General features: G+C 53.4%; 2 protein-coding genes across 2 annotated transcripts; one reads left to right on the top strand and one right to left on the bottom strand.

The window, feature by feature from the left end:
- The first annotated feature begins 13,083 nt into the window (after positions 1 to 13,083).
- Positions 13,084 to 17,996, top strand: LOC128948487 (uncharacterized). The gene is made up of 4 exons (XM_054293224.1): positions 13,084 to 13,287; positions 15,362 to 15,514; positions 15,608 to 15,774; positions 16,658 to 17,996. The coding sequence occupies exons 2-4, from the start codon at positions 15,364 to 15,366 to the stop codon at positions 17,960 to 17,962; spliced, it is 1,623 nt and encodes a 540-aa protein (XP_054149199.1). The 5' UTR covers positions 13,084 to 13,287; positions 15,362 to 15,363; the 3' UTR covers positions 17,963 to 17,996.
- Positions 17,997 to 18,077: 81 nt separating this feature from the next.
- Positions 18,078 to 22,883, bottom strand: LOC128948489 (retinol dehydrogenase 13-like). The gene is made up of 6 exons (XM_054293225.1): positions 22,727 to 22,883; positions 21,988 to 22,227; positions 20,046 to 20,135; positions 19,092 to 19,280; positions 18,460 to 18,566; positions 18,078 to 18,370 (listed from the first exon to the last, which is right to left on the bottom strand). The coding sequence occupies exons 1-6, from the start codon at positions 22,881 to 22,883 to the stop codon at positions 18,182 to 18,184; spliced, it is 972 nt and encodes a 323-aa protein (XP_054149200.1). The 3' UTR covers positions 18,078 to 18,181.

The raw sequence follows: 22,883 nt of genomic DNA, 5'->3' as shown, positions 1-22,883 counted from the left end.
CCAGACTTGTCACGGCGCCGCCGCCTCGCTGGGTCCTAACGCGCCCCGCCGCAACCGGGGCCGCTCCGGGCCTCGCCTCCGGTGGCACCGGGCGGGGACACCCCGGGTTCCTCCCGCTCTCACCCCCGCCAAGGTTTGTCCCGTTTGTTTCGCCATTCATGGAGGATTTTAGGGAAAAACAACGGGCGGGAGGAGCGGGGTTTGTCCCGAATCCCCCGCGGGGGGACGGAGCGCGAAGGGTTAACGGCGGGGTGGAATTGTCGCGGGTTGTCCCGCTCCGGGCGGTGACAGGTGACAGCGCGCGTGTCCCATTGTTCGGGCTCAGCGACAGAGCCCAAATGCAGCGCCTCGGCCTCCTCTGGGCAATGCTCCCGGGGTAAGCTGGGTGACGAGGGGATTTGGGAGCCAGCAGGAATGGTCACTGCAGAGGGGATTTGGGAGCCACCAGGAATGGTCACCAAAAAGGGGATTTGGGAGCCAAAATTCCATCCCCGGGGACACTGCCCGGGGGATTTGGGAGCCACCAGGGTTGGCTGCTGCCAAGGGGAGTTGGGAGCCACCAGGACTGGCCACTGCCGAGGGGATTTAGGAGCCAACAGGGCTGGTAACTAACAAGGGGATTTGGGAGCCACCAGCGCTGGCTGCTGCCGAGGGGATTTGGGAGTTACCAGGACTGGCCACTGCTGAGGGGATTTGGGAGCCAAAATTCCATCCCCTGGAACACTGACCAGGGGATTTAGGAGCCACCAGGACTGGCTGCTGCCCAGGGGATTTGGAGCCAGCAGGACTGGACACTGCAAAAGGGATTTGGGAGCCACCAGGGCTGGTCACTGCAGAGGGGATTTGGGAGCCAAAATTCTATCCCCTGAGACACTGCCCGGGGGATTTGGGAGCCACCAGGACTGGCCACTGCAAAAGGGATTTGGGAGCCACCAGGACTGGCCACTAATGAAGGGATTTAGGAGCCACCAGGACTGGCTGCTGCTGAGGGGATTTGGGAGTTACCAGGGCTGGCCACTAACAAGGGGACTTGGGACCCACAAGCATTGGCCACTAATGAGGGGATTTGGGAGCCACCAGGACTGGCCACTGCCCAGGGGATTTAGGAGCCACCAGGAGTGGCCACTGCAAAAGAGATTTAGGAGCCACCAGGAGTGGCCACTGCAAAAGAGATTTAGGAGCCACCAGGAGTGGCCACTGCCAAGGGGATTTGGGAGCCACAAGCACTGGGCATTGCTGAGGGGATTTGGGAGCCAAAATTCCATCCCTGGGGACACTGCCCGGGGGATTTGGGAGCCACCAGGGCTGGCCACTGCAAAAAGGATTTGGGAGCCAGCAGGAGTGGCCACTGCAAAGAGGATTTTGGAGCCAAAATTCCATCCCCTGGGACACTGACCAGGGGATTTGGGAGCCACCAGGACTGAGAACTAACAAGGGGATTTGGGAGCCACCAGGGCTGGCCACTGCAAAAAGGATTTGTGAGCCAGCAGGATAAAGAACTGGGATAAACCACACAAAATGCAGCTGGAAATTGGGAATTTCTCCCTGGGAGCAGCAGGAACTCCAGCAGAGTCACCTCAGGCCACTGCAGCTCCAGCTGCCTCCCCTCTCCTGCTCCTTTAAATGCACAAAATCCACACCAAATTCTGCAAAAAGCTCCACAGGGGATGAGCTCCTCAGATTCTAAACCAGTTTAAAATATTTGCAAAACCTGAATTATTTTATCCATCATTTTAAAATAATCCATTATTTTAAAATCCATTATTTTAAAATATTTGCAAAACCTGAATTATTTTATCCATTATTTTAAACCTCTCCTGCTGCTTTAAATGCACAAAATCCGCACCAAACTCTCCAAAAAGCTCCACAGAGGATGAGCTCCTCAGCCTCAGATTCTAAAAAAGTTTAAAATATTTAGAAAATCTGAATTTCACAGGGAAGGATTTCCTCCTAATTCCTAAATTTTGAAGGATTTCTGCTCTTCCTCTCCCCTGCAGGATCCTCCTGTGGGATCCTGGCAGATCCCAAAGGCAGCAGCAGAACAAGACAAACACAAACACTTGGAGGGTGCTCCAAGGAGAGGCTGGAATGCCAAGAGGGAACTCAAATTCAAAAAAAAACTTGAAGAGGAAACTCAAATTCCAGAAAGCTTGAAGAGGGAAATAAAATTTCAAAACGTTTGAGGAGGGAACTCAAACTCCAGAAAGTTTGAGGAGGGGACTTAAAGTCCAGAAAGCTTGAAGAGAAAACTCAGATTCTGAAAGCTTGAAGAGGGAATTTAAAATTCCAGAAAGCTTGAAGAGAAAACTCAAATTCAGAAAGCTTGAAGAGGGAAACTCAAATCCCAGAAAGCCTGAAGAGGGAATTTAAATTCCACAAAGCTTGAAGAGAAAACTCAAATTCCAAAAAGCAGAAGAGGAAACTTGAATTCCAAAAGGCTTGAAGAGGGAACTCAAATTCCAAAAAGCTTGAAGAGAAAACTCAAATTCAGAAAGTTTGAAGAGGAAACTCAAATTCCAGAAAGCTTAAAGAGGGAATTTAAATTCCATAAAACTTGAAGAGGGAACTCAAATTCCAGAAAGACTGAAAAGGAAACTCAAATTCCAAAAAGCCTGAAGAGGGAAATCAAATTCCAAAAAGCTTGAAGAGAAAACTCAAATTCCAGAAAGTTTAGAGGGAATTCAAATTCCAGAAAGCTTGAAGAGAAAAAAATTCCAGAAAGCTTGAAGAGGAAACTCAAATTTCAAAAGCTTGAAGAGGGAATTTAAATTCCACAAAGCTTGAAGAGAAAACTCAAATTCCAGAGAGTTTGAAGAGGGAATTTAAATTCCAAAAATCTTGAAAAGGGAACTCAAATTCCAGAATGCTTGAAGAGGGTATTTAAATTCCAGAAAGCTTAAAGAAGGAAATCAAATTCCAGAAAGCCTGAAGAGAAAATTCAAATGCTAAAAAGCTTGAAGAGGAAACTCAAATCCCAGAAAGATTGAAGAGGAAAAAATTCCAGAAAACTTGAAGAGGAAACTCAAATTTCAAAAGTTTGAAGAGAAAACTCAAATTCAAAAAGCTTGAAGAGGGAACTTAAATTCCACAAAGCTTGAAGAGAAAACTCAAATTCCAGAAAGTCTGAAGAGGAAAAAATTCCAAGAAACTTGAAGAGAAAACTCAAATTCAAAAAGCTTGAAGAGGGAATTCAAATTCCAGAGAACTTGAAGAGGAAACTCAAATTCAGAAAGTTTGAAGAGGAAACTCAAATTCCAAAAAGATTGAACAGAAAACTCAGAAAGCTTGAAGAGAAAACTCAAATTCAGAAAGTTTGAAGAGGGAACTCAAATTCCAGAAAGCTGAAGAGGGAATTCAAATTCCAGAAAGACTGAAGAGAAAACTCAAATTCCAAACAGTTTGAAGAGGGAACTCAAATTCCAGAAAGCCTGAAGAGAAAAAAAATTCCAGGTAACTTGAAGAGAAAACTCAAATCCCAGAAAACTTGTAGAGGGAAACTCAAATTTCAAAAAGCTTGAAGACAAAACTCAAATTCCAGAAAACCTAAAAACTCAAATCCCAGAAAGCTTGATGAGGGAACTCAAATCCCAGAAAGCTGAAAGAGGGAATTCAAATTCAGAAAGCTTGAAAACTCAAATTCCAGAAAACTTGATCAGATTGTAGAAAGATTGAAGAGGGAATTCAAATTCCAGAAAGATTGAAGAGAAAACTCAAATTCAGAAAGCTTGAAGAGGGAAACTCAAATTCCAGAAAGACTGAAAACTCAAATCCTAGAAAGTTTGAAGAGAAAACTCAAATTCCAGAAAGCCTGGAGAGGGAATTTAAATCCCAGAAAGTTTCCTCTAAGTGCAAGGAAAAGCAGGAAATTGCAGCCACGGAATTTCAGCAGGAATTCCCAATGCCACCCCCTCAGAAAATGGGAATTCCTCACTGCCCTTCCCACAGAGCTCTGGGAACAGCAGGACAACCCCAAAAGCAGGAAAATCCCAGATTTTGCTCCCAGGGGAAGCACAAGAGCAGTTGTTAATTTAAAAAGAAAATTGAGTTTTCCACATTAAACTAAAGCACAAGGAATTTTTTCCCACACAAACACAATTTTATAGGGTCACAGGATGGTTTGGAGTGGCAGGGACATCAAAGGCCACCAGTGCCACCCCACCATGGGCAGGGACACCTCCCACTGTCCCACTGCTCCAAATCCCATAAAACCTGGCCTGGAACATTCCCAGGGGCTCCTCTGGGCACCCTGTGTTGGAAATCATGGAATTACAGAACAAAATCAGGGAATTCTTTAAGATGGAAAAGCCTTTTGGAGTCCCAGAAATAACATTAATCCCATTTCTCAACATCCCAGGCACCACTCCCCACCCCCTGCTTGGATTTGGGGTGGAAATGAAATCCTGAGGGGAAAAATCCTGAGCTGGGAAAAACCCCACAAGGATCCTGAGCCTAAAGAAGGAGCTGAGGTGGGACAGGAGATTTGTGAGGGCCTGAGTGAAGGGGAAATGGGAAATTTTGGGAATTAAAGCTCTGGGAGATGACCCAGAGCTCTCAGGAACACCCCAACAACCCCAAGGCTGCTCCACCCTTGCCACAACCTTTGGGTTTGGGGTTAAAAGAGAGGAAAAATCCCAATTTTCCCCTAAACTCAGGCACTGCCATGTCAGGATGAGAAAATCCTCAGGATAAAGAAATCTTCCTGAGTCTGCAAAAAACGATTCCAGGGAAACACACCCAGATTAAATCTGATTTCAATTTCTTGGTGCCACCCACTGCACTCCCAGGGATTCCCAGTGCCACTCATGCCATTCTCAGGGATTCCCAGTGCCATTCCTGCCACTCCCAGTGATTCCCAGTGCCACCCATGCCACTCCCAGGATTCCCAGTGCCACCTCCAGGCATTCCCAATGCCACTCCTGCCACTCCCAGTGCCACTCACACCATTACCAGGGACTCCCAGTGCCACCCATTCCACTCCCAGGGACTCCCAGTGCCACTCATAGTGTCACCTATGCCACTCCCAGGCATTCCCAGTGCCACCCATGACACTCCCAGGGACTCTCAGTGCCACCTCCAGGCATTCCCAATGCCACTCCTGCCACTCCCAGTGCCACTCACACCATTACCAGGGATTCCCAGTGCCACCCATGCCAATCCCAGTGCCACCCATGTCACTGCCACGGATTCCCAGTGCCACTCCTGCCACTCCCAGGAATTAGCAGTGCCACCCATGCCACTCCCAGTGTCACCCATGCCACACCCAGCGCCATTCCTGCCACTCCCAGGGATTCCCTGTGCCACTCTCAGGGATTCCCAGCGCCACCCATGCCACCCCCAGTGCCACCCATGTCACTGCCATAGATTCCCAGTGCCACTCCTGCCACTCCCAGTGCCACTGACTCCAGTCTCAGGGATTCCCCAGTGCCACTCCCAGAGATTTCCAGTGCCAGCCATGACACTCCCAGTGCCACCCATGCCACTCCCAGGGACTCCCAGTGCCACCCACTCCACACCCAGCAATTCCCAGTGCCACCCATGCCACTCCCAGGGATTCCCAGTGCCATTTATGCCACCCCCAGTGCCACCCATGTCACTGCCACGAATTCCCAGTGCCACTCCTGCCATTCCCAGTGCCACCCCTGCCACTCCCAGCAATTCCCAGTGTCATCCATGCCACTCCCAAGGATCCCTAGTGCCACTCTCAGGGACTCCCAGAAATTGGTGTTTAAATTCATTGAAATTCATTAAATTCATTGAAATTCACTGAAACTCACAGAAATTCACTGAAACTCACAGAAATTAATGAAATTAATGAAATTCATTGAAATTCACTGAAATTCATAAGAAATTGGTGTTGAAGTTCATTGAAAATCACTGAAATTCACTGAAATTCACTGAAATTCATTGAAATTCACTGAAACTCATTGAAATTCATTAAATTCACTGAAATTCATTAAATTAATTGAAATTCACTGAAACTCACAGAAATTATTGAAATTAATGAAATTCATTGAAATTCACTGAAATTCATAAGAAATTGGTGTTGAAATTAATTGAAAACCACTGAAATTCACTGGAATTTATTAAAATTCATTGAAATTTATTGAATTAATGAAATTCATGAAAGTCACTGAAATTCATTAATAAGAAATTTGTGTTTAAATTCACTGAAATTCACAAAATTCACTGAAACTCACTGAAACTCATTAATAAGAAATTGATGTTTAAATTCACTGAAATTAATTGAAATTCATTAAATTCATTCATAAAAAATTGGTGTTTAAATTCATTGAAATTCACTGGAATTCACTAAATTCATTAATAAAAACTTAGTGTTTCAATTCATTGACCACTTAGATGTCTGTAAGAGTAAAAAGCTTCTTAATAAATATAATGTACTATAAAATAATAGAATAAAGCAATTAATCAGCCTTCTAAAACCATAAAATCAACACTAATTATTACCCAGCCAAAAAATTAACACCAGAACCACCAAGCCAATACTAATTATTACCCAGCCACAACAAAAAACCCAAATTCAGCAAAAAAACCCCCAAATTAACGCTGTCCCCTCTCATCCTATCCCTGCTCCCAGCCAGCAGAACCTGACCCCATCCTCCTGCACAAAACCACGAGGCTTTTCCTGATGTTTTCCTGATTTTCCCCCGATTTTTCTCTGATTTTTTACCCAATTTTTCACAATTTCCCCCGATTTTTTCACTATTTTTTCCCAATTTTTTTCCAATTTTTTCCTGATTTTCCCCGATTTTTAAACGATTTTTCCCCGATTTTTTCCCCGATTTTCTTCCCCAATTTTCTTCCCCGATTTTCCCCCCACCCCGATTTTCTTCGCCGATTTTCTTTCCCCTCTTTTCTTTCCCCGATTTTTTTCCCCAATTTTCTTCCCCGATTTTTTCCGGATTTTCTTTCCCCGATTTTCTTTCCCCGATTTTTTTCTCCAATTTTTTCCCCAATTTTTTTCCCCGATTTTCTACCCAATTTTCTTTCCCCCGACTTTTCTTTCCCCGATTTTTTTCCCCAATTTTCTTCCCCAATTTTCTTTCCCCGATTTTCCCCCATTTTTCCCGATTTTTCACAATTTTTTCTCCGATTTTTTTCACCATTTTTCCCCGGATTATACCCGATTTTTTCCCCGATTTCCCCTGATTTTTTTCCCCGATTTTTCCCCAATTTTTCCCCCGATTTTCCCCGACTTTCTCCCGATTTTTTCCCTGATATTTTCCTGATTTTTTCCTGATTTTCCCCCTCTGGAGCTGCATGGGGCGCTAGGACCCACCCGGCGCTGCGGCTGCACCGCGGCACCGCAGCCCCCGCATCCTCCTCCTCCTCCTGCTCCTTCCTCCTCCTGCTCCTTCCTGCTCCTTCCTCCCTCTCCTCCTTCCTCCTCCTCCTTCTTCCTCCTCCTCCTTCCTCCTCCTCCTCCTCCTTCCTCCTCCTGCTCCTTCCTGCTCCTGCTCCTTCCTACTTCTCCTCCTTCCTCCTCCTCCTCCTTCTCCTTCTCTCCTTCTCCTCCTCCTCCTTCCTCCTCTGCTCCTTCCTTCTCCTGCTCCTTCCTTCTCCTCCTCCTCCTGCTCCTTCTTTCTCCTTCCTCCTCCTCCTCCTCCTCCTCCTCTTCCTCCTCCTCCTCCTCTTCCTTCTCCTTCTGCTCCTTCCTCCTTCTCCTCCTCCTCCTGCTCCTTCCTCCTCCTTCTCCTTCTCCTCCTTCCTCCTCCTTCCTCCTCTCCTCCTCCCTCCTCCTTCTCTCCTTCTCCTTCTCTCCTTCTCCTCCTTCCTCCTTCTCCTCCTCCTCCTTCCTCCTCCTTCCTCCTCCTCCTCCTTCCTCCTCCTTACCTCCTCCTCCTCCTCCTCCTCCTTCCTCCTCCTCCTCCTCCCGGGATCGCTGCTCGGCCCCGCAGCCAGGCGCGGGACACCCGGAGGTCAGTGGGAATCCCTCACCGGGATGAGCGGCTTTAAGAGCTCGGGGGCCAGTGGGAATCTCGGAGGTCAGTGGGAATCTCTCATCTCTCCCCGGGATAAGCGGCTTTAGGAGCTCGGGGATTCTCGGGAGGTTTGGGGTGGTGGGAGCAGAAATTTGGGGGTTTGCAGCATCCCAAAGGCTCGGGGGTCGCTCGGGTTTGAAGCTGAGTCCCTGGTTCTTTAAGGGGTTCCTGAGCTGGCTCTGCACTGCAGGGTTGGGGAACGAGGGCAGGGAGAGGGGGGAGAGCAGGGTGGGAGGCATTCAATAATCCATGGACCCAAATCCAGCAAAACTGCAATTCATCAAAACCCCAATCCGTGAAAAAACCCAGATCCATCACAACTTCAATTCATCACAATCCCATACCATCAAAAAACTCAAATCCGTCAAAACTTCAATGCATCAAAAAAAACCCAATCCATCAAAACGTCAATCTATCAAAATCCCATACCATCAAAAAAACCCAATCCATCAAAACTTCAATCCATCGAAACCCCAATCCATGAAAAAACCCAAATCCATCAAAACCCCAATCCATGAAAAAACCCAGATCCATCAAAACTTCAATTCATCAAAATCCCAATCCATCAAAAAAAACCCCAATCCATCAAAACTTCAATTCATCAAAAAAACCCCATTCCATCAAAACTTCAATCCATTAAAATCCCAATCCATCAAAAAAAAAAACCCAATCCATCAAAACTTCAATGCATCAAAGCCCCAATCCATGAAAAAACCCAAATCCATCAAAAATTCAATTCATCAAAAAAACCCCAATCCATCAAAACTTCAATCTATCAAAATCTCAATCCATGAAAAAGCCCCAATCCATCAAATCCCAATCTGTCCAAAAAAAACCCAATCCATGAAAACTTCAATTCATCAAAAAACCCCAATCCATGAAAAAACCCAGATCCATCAAAACTTCAATGCATCAAAATCCCATTCCATCAAAAAAAAACCCCAATCCATCAAAACTTCAATTCATCAAAATCTCAATCCATGAAAAAACCCCAATCCATCAAAATCCCAATCCATCAAAAAACCCCCAATCCATCAAAACTTCAAACCATCAAAATCCCAATCCATCAAAAAACCCCAATCCGTCAAAACTTCAATTCATCACAATCCCAATCCATGAAAAAACCCCAATCCATCAAACCTTCAATTCATCACAATCCCAATCCATGAAAAAATCCCCAATCAATCAAAACTTCAATCCATCAAAAAAAACCCAATCCATCAAAAAACCCCAATCCATCAAAAAACCCCAATCCATCAGAACTCCAATTCATCAAAATCCCAATCCATCAAAAAAACCCCAATCCATCTAAACTTCAATCCATGAAAAAACCCAAATCCATCAAAACTTCAATGCATTAAAATCTCAATCCATGAAAAACCCCCAATCCATCAAAACTTAAATTCATCAAAAAAACCCCAATCCATGAAAACTTCAATGCATCAAAGCCCCAATCCATGAAAAAACCCCAATCCATCAGAACTTTAATTCATCAAAAAAATCCCAATCCATGAAAATTTCAATCCATGAAAAAACCCCAATCCATCAAAACTTCAATGCATCAAAGCCCCAATCCATGAAAAAACCCCAATTCATCAAAATCCCAATCCATCAAAACTTCAATTCATCAAAAAAACCCCATTCCATCAAAACTTCAATGCATCAAAATCCCAATCCATGAAAAAACCCCAATCCATCAAAACTTCAATTCATCCCAATCCAAATCCATGAAAAAACCCCATTCCATCAAAAAACCCCAATCCATGAAAAAACCCCAATTCATCAAAATCCCAATCCATGAAAAAACTCAAATCCATCAAAACTTCAATTCATCAAAATCCCTATCCATCAAAAAAACCCCAATCCATCAAAACTTCAAGGCATCAAAATCCCAATCCCCCCAAAAACCCCACTCCATCAAAACCCCAATCCCTCCCATAAATCCCATTCCATCAAAACCCCAATCCATCAAAACCCCATTTCTTCAAAAATCCCCAATCCTTTAAAACCCCATTACTTCCAAAAAACCTCAAATCCCTCAAAAAACCCCAAATCCCTCCAAAAACCCCAATCCCAGAAAAACAGGGCAGAGGTCCCTGTACTCCCCAGGCCCTGCAATACCTCCCTAAAATCCTATAAATCCCATAAATCCCATAAATCCCATAAAATCCCTCATTTCCCCCTGAAATCCCCCAAAATCATCAATTTTTGTGTTTAATCCCAAAAGCTCCAAGTTTGGGAACGGAGGGAGCAAAAAGAAACCCCAAAATCCCAAAAAAAACCCCAAAAATTCCAGGAATTCCTGATTCACATTTGGGATTTTGAAAACTCTACAAGAAAACCCCAAAAATCTGCTGGATATGGGGTGGGATTTGGGATTTCTCAAAGGGATTTGGGATTTCCTGAAGGGATTTGGGATTTCTCAATGGGAATTTGGGATTTCTCAGTGGAATTTGGGATTTCTCAAACGGATTTGGGATTTCCTGAAGGGATTTGGGATTTCTCAAAGGGATTTGGGATTTCTCAGTGGGATTTGGGATTTCCCAGTGAGATTTGGGATTTCTCAATGGGGATTTGGGATTTCTCAAGGGGGATTTGGGGTTTTTCAGTGGGAATTTGGGATTTCTCAATGGGAATTTGGGATTTCCCATTGGGATTTGGGATTTCTCAAACGGATTTGGGATTTCCCAGTGGGATTTGGGGTTTTTCAGTGGGAATTTGGGATTTCTCAATGGGAATTTGGGATTTCTCAATGGGAATTTGGGATTTCCCGGTGGGATTTGGGATTTCCCATTCGAATTTAGGATTTCTCAGTGAGATTTGGGATTTCTCAAATGGATTTGGGATTTCCTGAAGGGATTTGGGATTTCCCAGTGTGATTTGGGATTTCTCAAAGGGATTTGGGATTTCTCAAACAGATTTGGGATTTCTCAGTGGGATTTGGGATTTCCCATTGGAATTTGGGATTTCTCAGTGGAATTTGGGATTTCCCAGTGGGAATTTGGGATTTCCCGGTGGGATTTGGGATTTCTCAATGGGAATTTGGGATTTCTCAGTGGAATTTGGGATTTCCCAGTGGGAATTTGGGATTTCTCAATGGGAATTTGGGATTTCCCGGTGGGATTTGGGATTTCTCAATGGAAATTTGGGATTTCTCAAACGGATTTGGGATTTCTCGGTGGGATTTGGGATTTCTCAATGGGATTTGGCATTTCCCAGTGGGATTTGGGATTTCTCATTGGGCATTTGGGATTTCTCAAAGGAATTTGGGATTTCTCAATGGGATTTGGCATTTCCCAGTGGGATTTGGGATTTCCCATTGGAATTTGGGATTTCTCAATGGGAATTTGGGATTTCCCATGGCGATTTGGGATTTCTCAATGGGGATTTGGGATTTCCCAGTGGGATTTGGGATTTCTCATTGGGCATTTGGGATTTCTCAGTGAGATTTGGGATTTCCTGAAGGGATTTGGGATTTCCCGATAGGATTTGGATTTCCCGGTGGGATTTGGGATTTCTCAATGGGATTTGGGATTTCTCATTGCAATTTGGGATTTCTCAATGGGATTTGGGATTTCTCATTGCAATTTGGGATTTCCCATTGGAATTTAGGATTTCTCAGTGGGATTTGGGATTTCTCAGTGGGATTTGGGATTTCCCAGTGGGATTTGAGATTTCTCGGTGGGAATTTGGGATTCCATTATTGGAAATTATTTATTGGGAATTAATTATTGGGAATTTATTCATGGGAATTCATTGTTTATATGGGGTTAATGAGGGCGTGTCACACAAAATCCCAAAATTTCCTGGATTTGGGAGTGGGGGTTTCCCACATTAGCACCCTAAATGAGCTCCCCCTAATTAGCCCGGGTGTTAATTAGCTCCAGGCTGGGTCATTGCCACATTCCCCATCCCAATCCCAAATCCCATCACTGAGCCCTCACCCAGAACCCAAACAGCCCTAAATGCCCCAAAAGAGCCCTAAACCCCCCACAAAATCCTTAAATCCCCCCAAAACAGCCCCAAATGCCCCTAAACAGCCCTAAATGCCCCCAAAATACCCCTAAATAACCCCCAAACAGCCCTAAATGCCCCTGCAGACCCCACCACAACCCCAAAATGCTCCTAAAAACCCCCAAATCCTCCCCAAACAGCCCCAAATACCCTCAAAACACCCCGAAACCCACCCCAAGACCCCTAAATATCCCTGCAGACCCCCTCACAACCCTAAAATAGTCCTAAAAACCCTAAATCCCTCTCAAATAGCCCTAAACGCCTTCAAACATCCATACAGACCCTCCCAGAAACTCTAAATGCTCCTAAAAACATCTAAATCCCCCCAAAACAGCCCTAAATGATTCAACACGCCCCTAAATGCCCCCAAAGACCCCCCCAGACACCCCCACACCCCACAAACCGCTCCCAGCCCCGAAATACCCCCACATCCACCCACACACCCCTAAATCCCCCCTATAACCACGTCAGGATCCCCCAAAACCCTTTTAGACCCCATAAACCCCAAATCCCTCGTGCATCCCTCAAAAAACCCCTAAATCCCCATGAACCCCTCACAAATCTCTTATGCATCCCTCCGTACACCCCTAAACCTCCTCGAACGCCCCTAAATCTCCTAAAACCCCCTAAAATCCCCTTTAGCCACAGGCAGACCCTTTACACCCCTCAGAGCCCCCAATCCCCTCACGGACCCCCTCAGAGCCCTCACAACGAAGGACCCTCGGCCTCCCACCGCCACCGCCGCTCCTCCCTGCGTCTCTCCCGCCCCAAATCCGCATCCCCGCCATTCCCGGGAGCCCCCGACCCCCTCAGGCCTCCCCCGGTACCTCCGGCCCGGCCGCTCCCGGTACCGTCGACCCCGCCCGGTGACAAAGCTCCCGCGGGCTGCCCCGCGCTATGCCTGACTCATCGGGCACCCCCGCCCTGCCTGTATGGCCGCGCTGGGCGTCAGGCAGGGCGATGGACAGCCCGCGAGGACAGTAAGGGCGGATGGTAACAAAGCCCCCGCGGGCTTCCCCGCGCTGTGCCTGACTCATCGGGCACACCCGTCCTGCCTGTATGGCCGCACTGGGAGTCAGGCGGGGCATTGGGCAGCCCGTTAGGGCAGTAAAGGCGGAAGGGTCTTCACGCTTTGCGCATGCGCAGTGAGCAAAGTGAAGGCAGCGAAAGTGATGGCGGGGCCAGGCCCGGGGAGGAGGATGAGGAGGAAAAGGAGAAGGAGAAGGAGGAGGAGGAGGAAGCAACGCGGCGGGACGGGATCGAGCGGCTCTCGGTGAGTGCTCCCGGGCTGGCGCGGCTCGCCCGCAGCAATGGGGGGTGGCGGGAGGTGTTGCCATGGGAACGGCGTGGGTGTTCCTGGGGTTTGGCTGGGGTTGGGTTCTGGTCGCGGCTCTGGTTGGGAATTTTGGGGTTTGGGGAGGGGACCGCTCAGAGGGAACCCCAAAGTGCGGGGGGGGGTCTCAAGGTCAGCGAGGGTCCCCAGTGGAAGGGGCCGATGAAAGGGGGGAATTGCCTCCCTTGGGATTTCCCCGGTGCGCCCGATCCGGAACCTCCGGGAAGGGTTTGGGCCCGTCCCGGTGATCCGCTCCCATTCCGTGTCCCATTCCTGGTGTCCCTTCCCCAATGTCCCATCCCTGTGTCCCATCCCAATGTCCCATCCCTGTGTCCCTTCCCCAATGTCCCATCCCTGTGTCCCATCCCAATGTCCCATCCCTGTGTCCCTTCCCCAATGTCCCATCCCTGTGTCCCATCCCTGTGTCCCATCCCAATGTCCCATCCCTGTGTCCCTTCCCCAGTGTCCTATCCCCGGTTTCCCATCCCGTGTCTCATCCCCACTGTCCCGTTCCCGGTGTCCCATCCCCGCTGTCCCATCCCAATGTCCCCTCCCTGGTGTCCCATTCCCAGTGTCTCATTCCTGCTGTCCCCTCCTGGTGTCCCATCCTAATGTCCATTCCCAATGTCCCATCCCCAGTGTCCATTCCCAATGTCCCACCCCAATGTCCCATTCGCAATGTCCCATCCCTGGTGTCCCATTCCCAATGTCCCATCCCAATGTCCCATCTTAATGTCCCCTCACGGTGTCCCATTCCTTGCGTTCCATCCCCAATGTCCCATCCCGTGTGTCCCATCCCCAATGTCCCATCCCGTGTCCCACTGCTGTCCGTGGCAGCTCCCATTGGACCTTGCCCTGGTGACAGTGACAGTGGCACACAGCCCTGCCCTGGTGACAGTGACAGTGACACAGCCCTGCCCTGGTGACAGTGACACAGCCCTGTCCTGGTGACAGTGACAGTGACACAGCCCTGCCCTGGTGACAGTGACACGGCCCTGCCCTGATCACTCCCCGTGTCCCAGAGCTCTCTCTGTTCCTCAGCCGCTTCCTGGAGGGGCTTTCCCGATTCCCGGGGGTCTCCTCCTGTCCCACCGGCTCCTTTTCCAGTACCTGAAGTTTTTCCCCATTTCCCAGGTTTTTCCCCATTTACAATTTTTTTTTCCCCATTTCCCAATTTTTTCCCCATTTCCCAGGGCTCTTTTCCCCATTTCCCAATTTTTTTCCCCTGTCCCAGGGATGTCCTGGTGGCACAGTGCCCACAGTGACTGTCCCTGTGCCCATGCAGGGATGTCCTAGCAGCAGGCAGTGCCCATGGTGGCTGTCCCGGTCCCATTGATGTCCTGGTGGCACAGTGCCCACAGTGGCTGTCCCTGACTGTCCCTGTCCCTGTGCCCACACAGGGATGCCCCAGCGGTGGGCAGTGCCCACGGTGGCTGTCCCTGACTGTCCCTGTCCCTGTGCCCACGCAAGGATGCCCCAGCGGCGGGCAGTGCCCACGCTGACCTCGCTGTCCCTGACTGTCCCTGTCCCTGTGCCCACACAGGGATGCCCCAGCGGCGGGCAGTGCCCGTGGTGACTGTCCCTGTCCCTGTGCCCACACAGGGATGCCCCAGCGGCGGGCAGTGCCCGTGGTGACTGTCCCTGTCCCTGTGCCCACACAGGGATGCCCCAGCGGCGGGCAGTGCCCATGGTGACTGTCCCTGTCCCTGTGCCCACACAGGGATGCCCCAGCGGCGGGCAGTGCCCGTGGTGACTGTCCCTGTCCCTGTGCCCACACAGGGATGCCCCAGCACCAGGCAGTGCCCGTGGTGACTGTCCCTGTCCCTGTGCCCACACAGGGATGCCCCAGCGGCGGGCAGTGCCCGTGGTGACTGTCCCTGTCCCTGTGCCCACACAGGGATGCCCCAGCGGCGGGCAGTGCCCGTGGTGACTGTCCCTGTCCCTGTGCCCACACAGGGATGCCCCAGCACCAGGCAGTGCCCATGGTGACTGTCCCTGTCCCTGTGCCCTGCAGGGATGCCCCAGCGGCGGGCAGTGCCCACGCTGACCTCGCTGTGCCTGCAGAGCCTGGCCCAGCACATGCAGAGCCTCTGGGCCAAGGACTACAGTGACAATTACCTGGACGAGTACCAGTTCCGCTTCCTCGTGGGGCCCTTCAACGACCTGGGTGAGCTCTGGGGGGTGCCCCGTGTCACCGGGACCCCCGTGGGGGGTGGCAGGGGGTGTCCCCAGGCCCGGCTGACCCCGCTGTGCCCCCCAGCCTGCGGGCTGGTGCAGGAGCTGCTGCGGCTGCTGGGCACGAGCCGGCGGCTGTCGAGGGCGGCGCTGCACCTGCTGCTGCTGCCACACCTGCGCCAGCTCAGCCTCACGGCCTGCCCCGGCCTGGCCAACAACGCCCTGGGGCACCTCGTCGTGCTGCGCTGCCAGGTGGGCACGGGGCAGGGCTGGGAGAGGGGGCAGGGGGCTGGGGGTGCCCACCGTCCATGGGGTAAGGGGGTGACAACACTCTGGGAGGGTGTGGGGCAGGGAGAGTGAGGCTGGGTGTGACCCCCTCTAGGGGATGGGAGAGTGGCACAGGGGTGCCCATCCTCTGTGGGGCTGGGGGTGCCCACCTTGGGTGGGGTTAGGGGGATAGAGCTTGGGGTGGGTGCCCACCATCCATGGGGCAGGGGGTGACAACATTCTGGGGGTGCAGGGCTGTGGGGCAGGGGGAGTTAGACTGGGTGTGACCCCCTCTAAGGGATGGGAAGGTGGCACAGGGGTGCCCATCCTCTGTGGGGCTGGGGGTGCCCATTTTCCATAGGGCAGGGGGATGGAGGTTGGGGTGGGTTCTCATTGTCCATGGGGCTGGGGGTGTCCCACTCTGTGGGAAAGGGGGAGTTAGATTGGGTGTGACCCCCTCTAGGGGATACAGTGGGACAGGGTGCCCATTCTCTATGGGGCTGGGGGTGCCCGTCTTCCATGGGATAACGGGGATAGAGCTTGAGGTGGAGGGGCTCAGCAGGTGACAACACTCTGGGGGATCAGGGCTATGGGGCAGAGGGAGTGAGGCTGGGTGTGACCCCAGTCTAAGGTGGGACAGGGGTTCCCATCCTTTGTGGGGCTGGGGGTGCCCTCCTTCCATGGGGTTAGGGGGATAGAGCTTGGGGTGCCCACCATCCATGGGGCTGGGGGTGCCACCATCCACGTGCCGAGGGGCTGGGACAGTAGGAGCACACAGTGCCTGCCCACCCTCTGTGAGTCTCGCAGGGGGTGAGGGTGGCGCAGTGCCCCCCTGCCCGCCCCTGAGGCTGTCCCCGTGTGCCCGCAGGCTCTGACGGTGCTGGATGTGGGCGGCTGCGGGCGCCTGTCCCCGGCCGTGCTGGTGGACGTGGCCGAGGGGCTGCCCCGCCTGCGCCGCCTGGGGCTGGCCCACACCCAGGCCAACCTCCAGGTGCTCTCGGCCGTGGGCTCCTGCTGCCGCCACCTGCGGGAGCTCGATGTCACCGGCTGCAGGAAGGTGACACCGCGCGCCCTGCGCCACCTGGGCTACGACCCCGCCGAGCGGAGCCCGGGCTGCCCCGCGCTCCGTGTGCTGCTGGCCCGCGAGCTGGAGCACGCCGGGGACGGCGACGCGGTGGCTGCCGTGGCCTTCCTGCTGCTGGCGCTGCCGTGCCTGGAGGTGCTGGCACACGGTGCCCTGCAGGATGCCCTGTGCCTGCTGCACTCGGGGCAGCTGGGTGGCACCGAGGACTCGGAGGGATTCCCCTCGCTGGAGGAGCTGGCGCGGAGCCGGGCGGCTGCAGGGGAGGGAGCCCCGCTCACGCTGCCCCTGCGGCAGCTGGAGGAGGTGCAGGAGGACGCCCTGAGCACCGTGCACGCCGTGTGTCCCCAGGCCGAGGAGCTCAGCGTGTGGCTTGGGGACGATCCCGGCTCCTCGGGGCTCCGGGAACTGCAGGGCTGGCATTGCCTGTCCCGAGTGACTCTGGGCTGCTCCGGGCGGCACGGCCGGGCGCTGGCAGCGCTGCTGCCCCTGGCACAGAGCCTGGGCACCCGCCTGCGTGCCCTGACCCTGCATGGCTTCACCTGCTGGGACCCTCTGTCGCTGCCCGCCCTCCTCGCCAGCTGCCCCGGCCTGCAGAGCTTCACCGCCGAGCTGGAGGCACCACCAGACCCCCACGGCCACCAGGAGCCCCCCGAGGAGGAGGAGGAGGAAGCCCCTGCCCCACCACCGCGCTGGGCCACCGACCTGCTGCCCCGGGGGCTGCCCCGGCTCCAGAGCTTCACGCTGAGCCTGGCCGGGCCCGTTCCAGCCTCGCACGGGCCCGTGCTGAGCTCCACGCTGGCCTCGCTGCTCTGCGGGGCCCCCCGGCTGCGAACCCTGCGCCTGCTGGCGCTGCCCTTCCCGCTGGACTCGGTGCTGGAGCCGGCGCTGCCGGGGCTGCGGGAGCTGCAGGAGCTGTCGCTGGCCGGGAGCCGCGTGTGCCCGGGCACCGTGTGGCACCTGCTGGGCACCGAGGGGCCCCTGCGGCGCCTGGAGCTGTCGCGCTGCCCCGACATCCACCGGCGCGACTACGACAGCTTCCTGCACGAGGTGAGGAAGCAGCGCCTGGAGCTGGACATCACCTGGGAGTAGCGACGGGGTTTTTAATAAAAGTGTCACTGTCACAGCTGGCCAGCACCGCGTTGTCCCCTCGGCAGCACAGGGGGAGCAGAGCAGCAGCGTCCCTGTGCTCCCATTGAGGGGTGACATCCCGGTGGCTCAGCCCCGCTCCGTGAGCCCCGTGAGCCGCTCCGATGGCTCCCCGAGCTTCCATGTCCCCATTCCCGCGCTGACAGGTGACATCCCGGTGGCTCAGCCCTGCTCCGTGAGCCCCGTGAGCCGCTCCGATGCCTCCCAGAGCTTCCGAGCCAGCGCGGCATCACGGGCCAGCTCCGAGGGCAGCGCCAGCCGGCAGCTGCTGTCAAAATATTTCCCGCTGATGCCCTCGGCTTCCTCCGAGATGGCGCAGAAAATGGTGCTGGCAGCGCCCTGCTGGGGTGACTGTGGGGAAATGGGGGTGAGGAGGGGGCTGGCGCCACCCTGCCACCCACCCTGCTGCCCCCGGGATGGGCAGGACCGGCCCCGCTCACCTTCATGAAGGGACGGAGGAGGGCGAAGAGCGCCCGCACGGGCCGGCTGAAGTGGCGCATGATGCTGGTGCTCACCACGCCCGGGCTCAGCGCGTTGGCCGTCACCCCTGCCAGGCCACACTGTCAGCAGGGTGGCACCTCAGGGACCCAAACCCACCATGCCCGGGCTCAGCACATTGGCCGTCACCCCTGCCAGGCCACACTGTCAGCAGGGTGGCACCCCAATGCCCCAAACCCACCACACCCGGGCTCAGCGCGTTGGCTGTCACCCCTGCCAGGCCACACTGTCAGCAGGGTGGCACCTCAGGGACCCCAATTCCCACCATGCCCGGGCTCAGTGTGTTGGCTGTCACCCCTGCCAGGCCACACCATCAGCAGGGTGGCACCCCAGTGCCCCAAAGCCACCATGCCCGGGCTCAGCACGTTGGCTGTCACCCCTGCCAGGTCACACCGTCAGCAGGGTGGCACCCCAGGGACCCAAATCCCTCAGGGAGCAACAGGAGCAGCCCCCAGCCTGAACTCCCACCCTTGGGGGATCCCAGCGAGTCTCTCAGACCCCCCAGCTCTGGCGGCAGCCCCTGAGATCTGGCACAGGGAGTTGGCACAGGGAGTTGGCACGGCCCAGCACCCACCTGTGCCCTGCAGGCGCCGTGCCAGCTCGGCGGTGAAGAGCACGTTCATCAGCTTGGTGCTGTTGTAGGCGGCGTCGTGCCCGCCCGGGCGCCGCTGCCCCGTCAGGTACCCGCTGTCGGCCGTGCCCACGCTGTGCCGGAACGACGACACGTTCACCACCCGGGCGGGCGCCGAGGCCTTCAGCAGCTCTGTGCCAAGCAGGGGGTTGGTGTTGTGGTGCCATGTTGTGGTTTGCCTCAGATACCCCTGATAATCCCCTGCCAGGTGTGCCAGTCTCCTCTCCTGACCCCTCCCAGCACTGTCTGTCAGTCCTGGCATTCCAGACAAGAATTGGCAGAATTCAAAAGATGCCTCCACCCATGAGGGGACATTGGCCCATCTAGGTGTCCTTTGTCCCTTGAGACCTCCTTCTGTGTACCTGGTTGGTGGCTCCTACCCTTTCCCTCCTCCCCTCCCTTGGGTAAAAGAGCAGCCACGTGTTTTGGGGAGTTCTGTGGGAGCTGTTCTGGATTCAGAGCCTGTGGGCCACAATAAAGCTCTGGATCCAAACCCTCCATCAGAACCGACTCCTTTCCTTCACCATCGCCTTAAAGCTGCTGCAGTTGAGGTAACCCTGAGGACCACCAGATCTCCTACGTGCCTGGACTTGCCTCCAAGCACCCACAGCAACATGCAGCCGGCCAAAAATGTCTCTGAGGTGAAACACCACACATCCAGCCGGCCAAAAGTGTCTCTGGGGTGAAATCACCACAGTGCCGCTATTTGGTTCAGCCACAGGGGCCAGACAACTCAAGGTACATCCCTCTATTGGTAATGATACCAATAATTACCAATATATTGGTATATATTGGTAATTATTGGTAATTATACCAATAATGACCAATTATTAATTGGTAATTATACCAATGTGGAGTCCCCAGAGCCCCCCTGACTCCCCCAAGCCCTGCACTCACCCAGGAGCAGGTTGGTGAGCAGGAAGTGGCCCAGGTAGTTGGTGGCGAAGGTTTGCTCCAATCCTTCCGACGTGATGGCAAAGGGCAGCCCTGAAAGGAGGGTGGGTGAGGAAACCCAGGGCACCACAGGGAATATTTCTCTGTCTGCTCTGGGGTGCCCTGACCCCCAGGGCAGCACTGACTCTGACCCTCATCCATGGAGAAAGTTTCCCAGACTTCAAGATAGACTGGAATCCACAAAAGTGTGAAATAGATTATAGAGAGCAGTGTAGGTGCATCACTTAGGTGAGAAATTGAGGTTGTGGGATTTTTAGGATGTTGTGGATGGAAGCAAGATGGAGGGCACAGGGTGTCATCCTGGGTTTCTTCTTCTTCATGCTTCTTCTTCCTTCTTCTCCATGGGTTTGGGTGGCATTTTGTAATTGGGCAGAAAAGTCCATGTTGGGATCAGTTATTGGGTTAAAAAGGGAAAATAATCTCGGTGTCAGTTCTTAATTGGATAATAAAGGACCTTATAACAAGAGATTGTTGGCCATTTTGTGCCTTCTAATGAAAAGCTGCCCGACTCACAGTAGTGAGATTGTTTTACTGATAAGAAATAATAAACACCTGAGTCTGAACACAGAATCACAGAATGATGAGGTTGGAAGAGACCTCTCAGATCATCCAGTCCAACCCATGCCCACACACCTCAACTACAGCACCAAGTGCCATGGCCAGGCTTTTTTTAAACACATCCAGAGATGGTAATTCTACCACCTCCCTGGGAAGGGCATTTCAGTACTTTATTATTCTTTTGGTGAATTTTTTTTCCTAATATCCAACCTATCCCTTCCCTGATGCAGCTTGAGGCTGTGTCCTCTGGTTCTGTCAGAGACTGACCCCATCTGTCCAAACCTCCCTTCAGGAAGGCGTGGACAGCAATAAGGGCACCTCTGAGCCTCCTCTTCCCCAGGCTGAACAGCCCCAGCTCCTTCAAATCCTCACGGGGTTTGTGTTCCAATCCCCTCACCAGCCTTGTGTTTGTGATCTCAAACTGAGGGGACAAAACTGGACACAGCACTCAAGGTGTGCCCTCACCAGTGCCCAGGACAAGGGCAGAATGACCTCCCTGTTTCTGCTGGGCACAGAATTATTCAAGGCAAGAATGACCTCCCTGCTCCTGCTGGGCACACCATTCTACAAGGGCAGAATGAGCTCCCTGTCCTGCTGGGCACAGAATTCTACAGGGGCAGAATGACCTCCCTGTCCTGATGGGCACAGAATTCTTCAGGGGCAGAATGACTTCTCTGCTCCTGCTGGGCACACAATTCTGGCCAATTCCTCGGGGGCAGAATGACCTCTCTGTCCTGCTGGGCACAGAATTCTTCATGGGCAGAATGAGCTCCCTGCTCCTGCTGGGCACACAATTCTGGCCAATTCCTCAGGGCCAGAATGACCTCCCTGTTCCTGGTGGCCTCACCATTCTTCATGGGCAGAATGACCTCCCTGTCCTGCTGGCCCCACCATTCTTCAGGGCCACAATGACCTCCCTGGCCCCACCATTCCTGACCCAGCCCAGGAGCCATTGGGTTTCTTGGCCCCCAGGGCACATTTCTGGCTCACGTTCAACCAGCTGTGGACCAGCACCCCCAGGTCCCTCTCTGCCTGAACACCGTCCCTAGTTTGTAACCTTGTAGGGGATTTTTGTGCCCAAAATGTAGAATTCTCACTAAGTTTTATTAAACTCCATTCTGCTGCACTCTGCCCATCCATCCAACCCATCTGAGTCTCTGCAGAGCCCTCCTTCCTCCCAACAGATCAACACCAGCTCCCAGCTTACAATCACCGTCTGAAACGCCTTCAGTGCAGACAGACAAACGGACAGACAAACGATGCCCACCGCCGTGGGCATCGGGACGGGCTCTGTCCCCCTGGAGGGTTTTGCCCGGTTTGCACCTACCGGTGACTCCGGCGTTGTTGACCAGCACGTCCAGGCGCGGCTCCTCCCGCAGCACGCCGGCGGCGAAGGCTCGCACCGAGGCCATGCAGCCGGTGTCCAGCAGCCTCAGCAGCACCGCCGGGTTCCCGGTGGCCGCCCGGATCTCCCGCACGGCCGCCTGGCCCCGCTCCGGGCTCCGGCACGCCAGGATGGTGCGGGCATTGCGGCGGGCCAGCTCCATGGCCACGCACTTGCCGATGCCTGCGGGACACGGGGAGGGTGTGGGGGATGCCAGCCGCGTCCCGCTGGTCCTTTGGGGTCGGTGTCCCCGGGTTTGGGCAGCCCCTGGCACAGCCAAAACCGCCCAGCAGGGAATGGTGGGTGTTGGGGAGGGGATGGAGCCCAGCGCGAGTGGGGTCACTCTGTCCCTAAATGTGTGTGGACATCCCAACCCCAGCCCGGGGGTCCCAGCATCTCCAGCAGCCGAACAGAGGTGGGAGCAGTGACCCCACTCCTGGTGTGACATGGTGGCCGTGGTGGCCTTGTCCGGCAGTCATTAACAGTCCCGAGTTAAGGAAGGTGAGCAGAGGGCACCAGGAGCACACTGTGGGTGCCCTGGGATGGCCACCACCTTCTTCTGCAGCCAAAGCACGGACTGGGGTCCTGGGCTGGCCAAGGGACACCCATGTCCCCTGCAGGTCACCCCTCAGCCATCACGCCACCTGCCACACGCGTGTCCCCGCCGTCCCTCCCTGCTCACCGCTGTTGGCTCCGGTGACAATCACTGTCTTGCCCGTCAGGTCGGCGGGACACTTGCGGGGGTCCCAGGGGCTCCTGCGGGTGGCCCGGAGCAGCAGGGCCAGCAGCAGGAGCGGCAGGAGCCACCACGGGGGGCTCAGAGCCCCCAGCAGCTCCAT

Source organism: Melozone crissalis, unplaced genomic scaffold (assembly GCF_028551555.1).
Source record: "Melozone crissalis strain CALT ecotype California unplaced genomic scaffold, PUWL_Pcris_2 ptg000132l_1, whole genome shotgun sequence".
In the NCBI taxonomy this organism is placed as follows: Eukaryota; Metazoa; Chordata; class Aves; order Passeriformes; family Passerellidae; genus Melozone; species Melozone crissalis.
The sequence above is the reverse complement of the archived record's forward strand: the minus strand, read 5'-3'. Positions and strand labels throughout refer to the sequence as shown.

Bases quoted from the DNA above. Each gene is read 5' to 3' on its own strand.
- LOC128948487 (XM_054293224.1), top strand. From the start codon at position 15,364: ATGCCCCAGCGGCGGGCAGTGCCCACGCTGACCTCGCTGTGCCTGCAG. The intron at 15,515-15,607 runs GTGAGCTCTGGG...TGTGCCCCCCAG, and splicing joins GGGGCCCTTCAACGACCTGG to CCTGCGGGCTGGTGCAGGAG. The intron at 15,775-16,657 runs GTGGGCACGGGG...GTGTGCCCGCAG, and splicing joins TCGTCGTGCTGCGCTGCCAG to GCTCTGACGGTGCTGGATGT.
- LOC128948489 (XM_054293225.1), bottom strand. From the start codon at position 22,883: ATGGAGCTGCTGGGGGCTCTGAGCCCCCCGTGGTGGCTCCTGCCGCTC. The intron at 22,228-22,726 runs GTGAGCAGGGAG...CGTGTCCCGCAG, and splicing joins TGTCACCGGAGCCAACAGCG to GCATCGGCAAGTGCGTGGCC. The intron at 18,567-19,091 runs GTGGGTGCTGGG...GTGGCCTGGCAG, and splicing joins ACGGCGCCTGCAGGGCACAG to GGGTGACGGCCAACGCGCTG.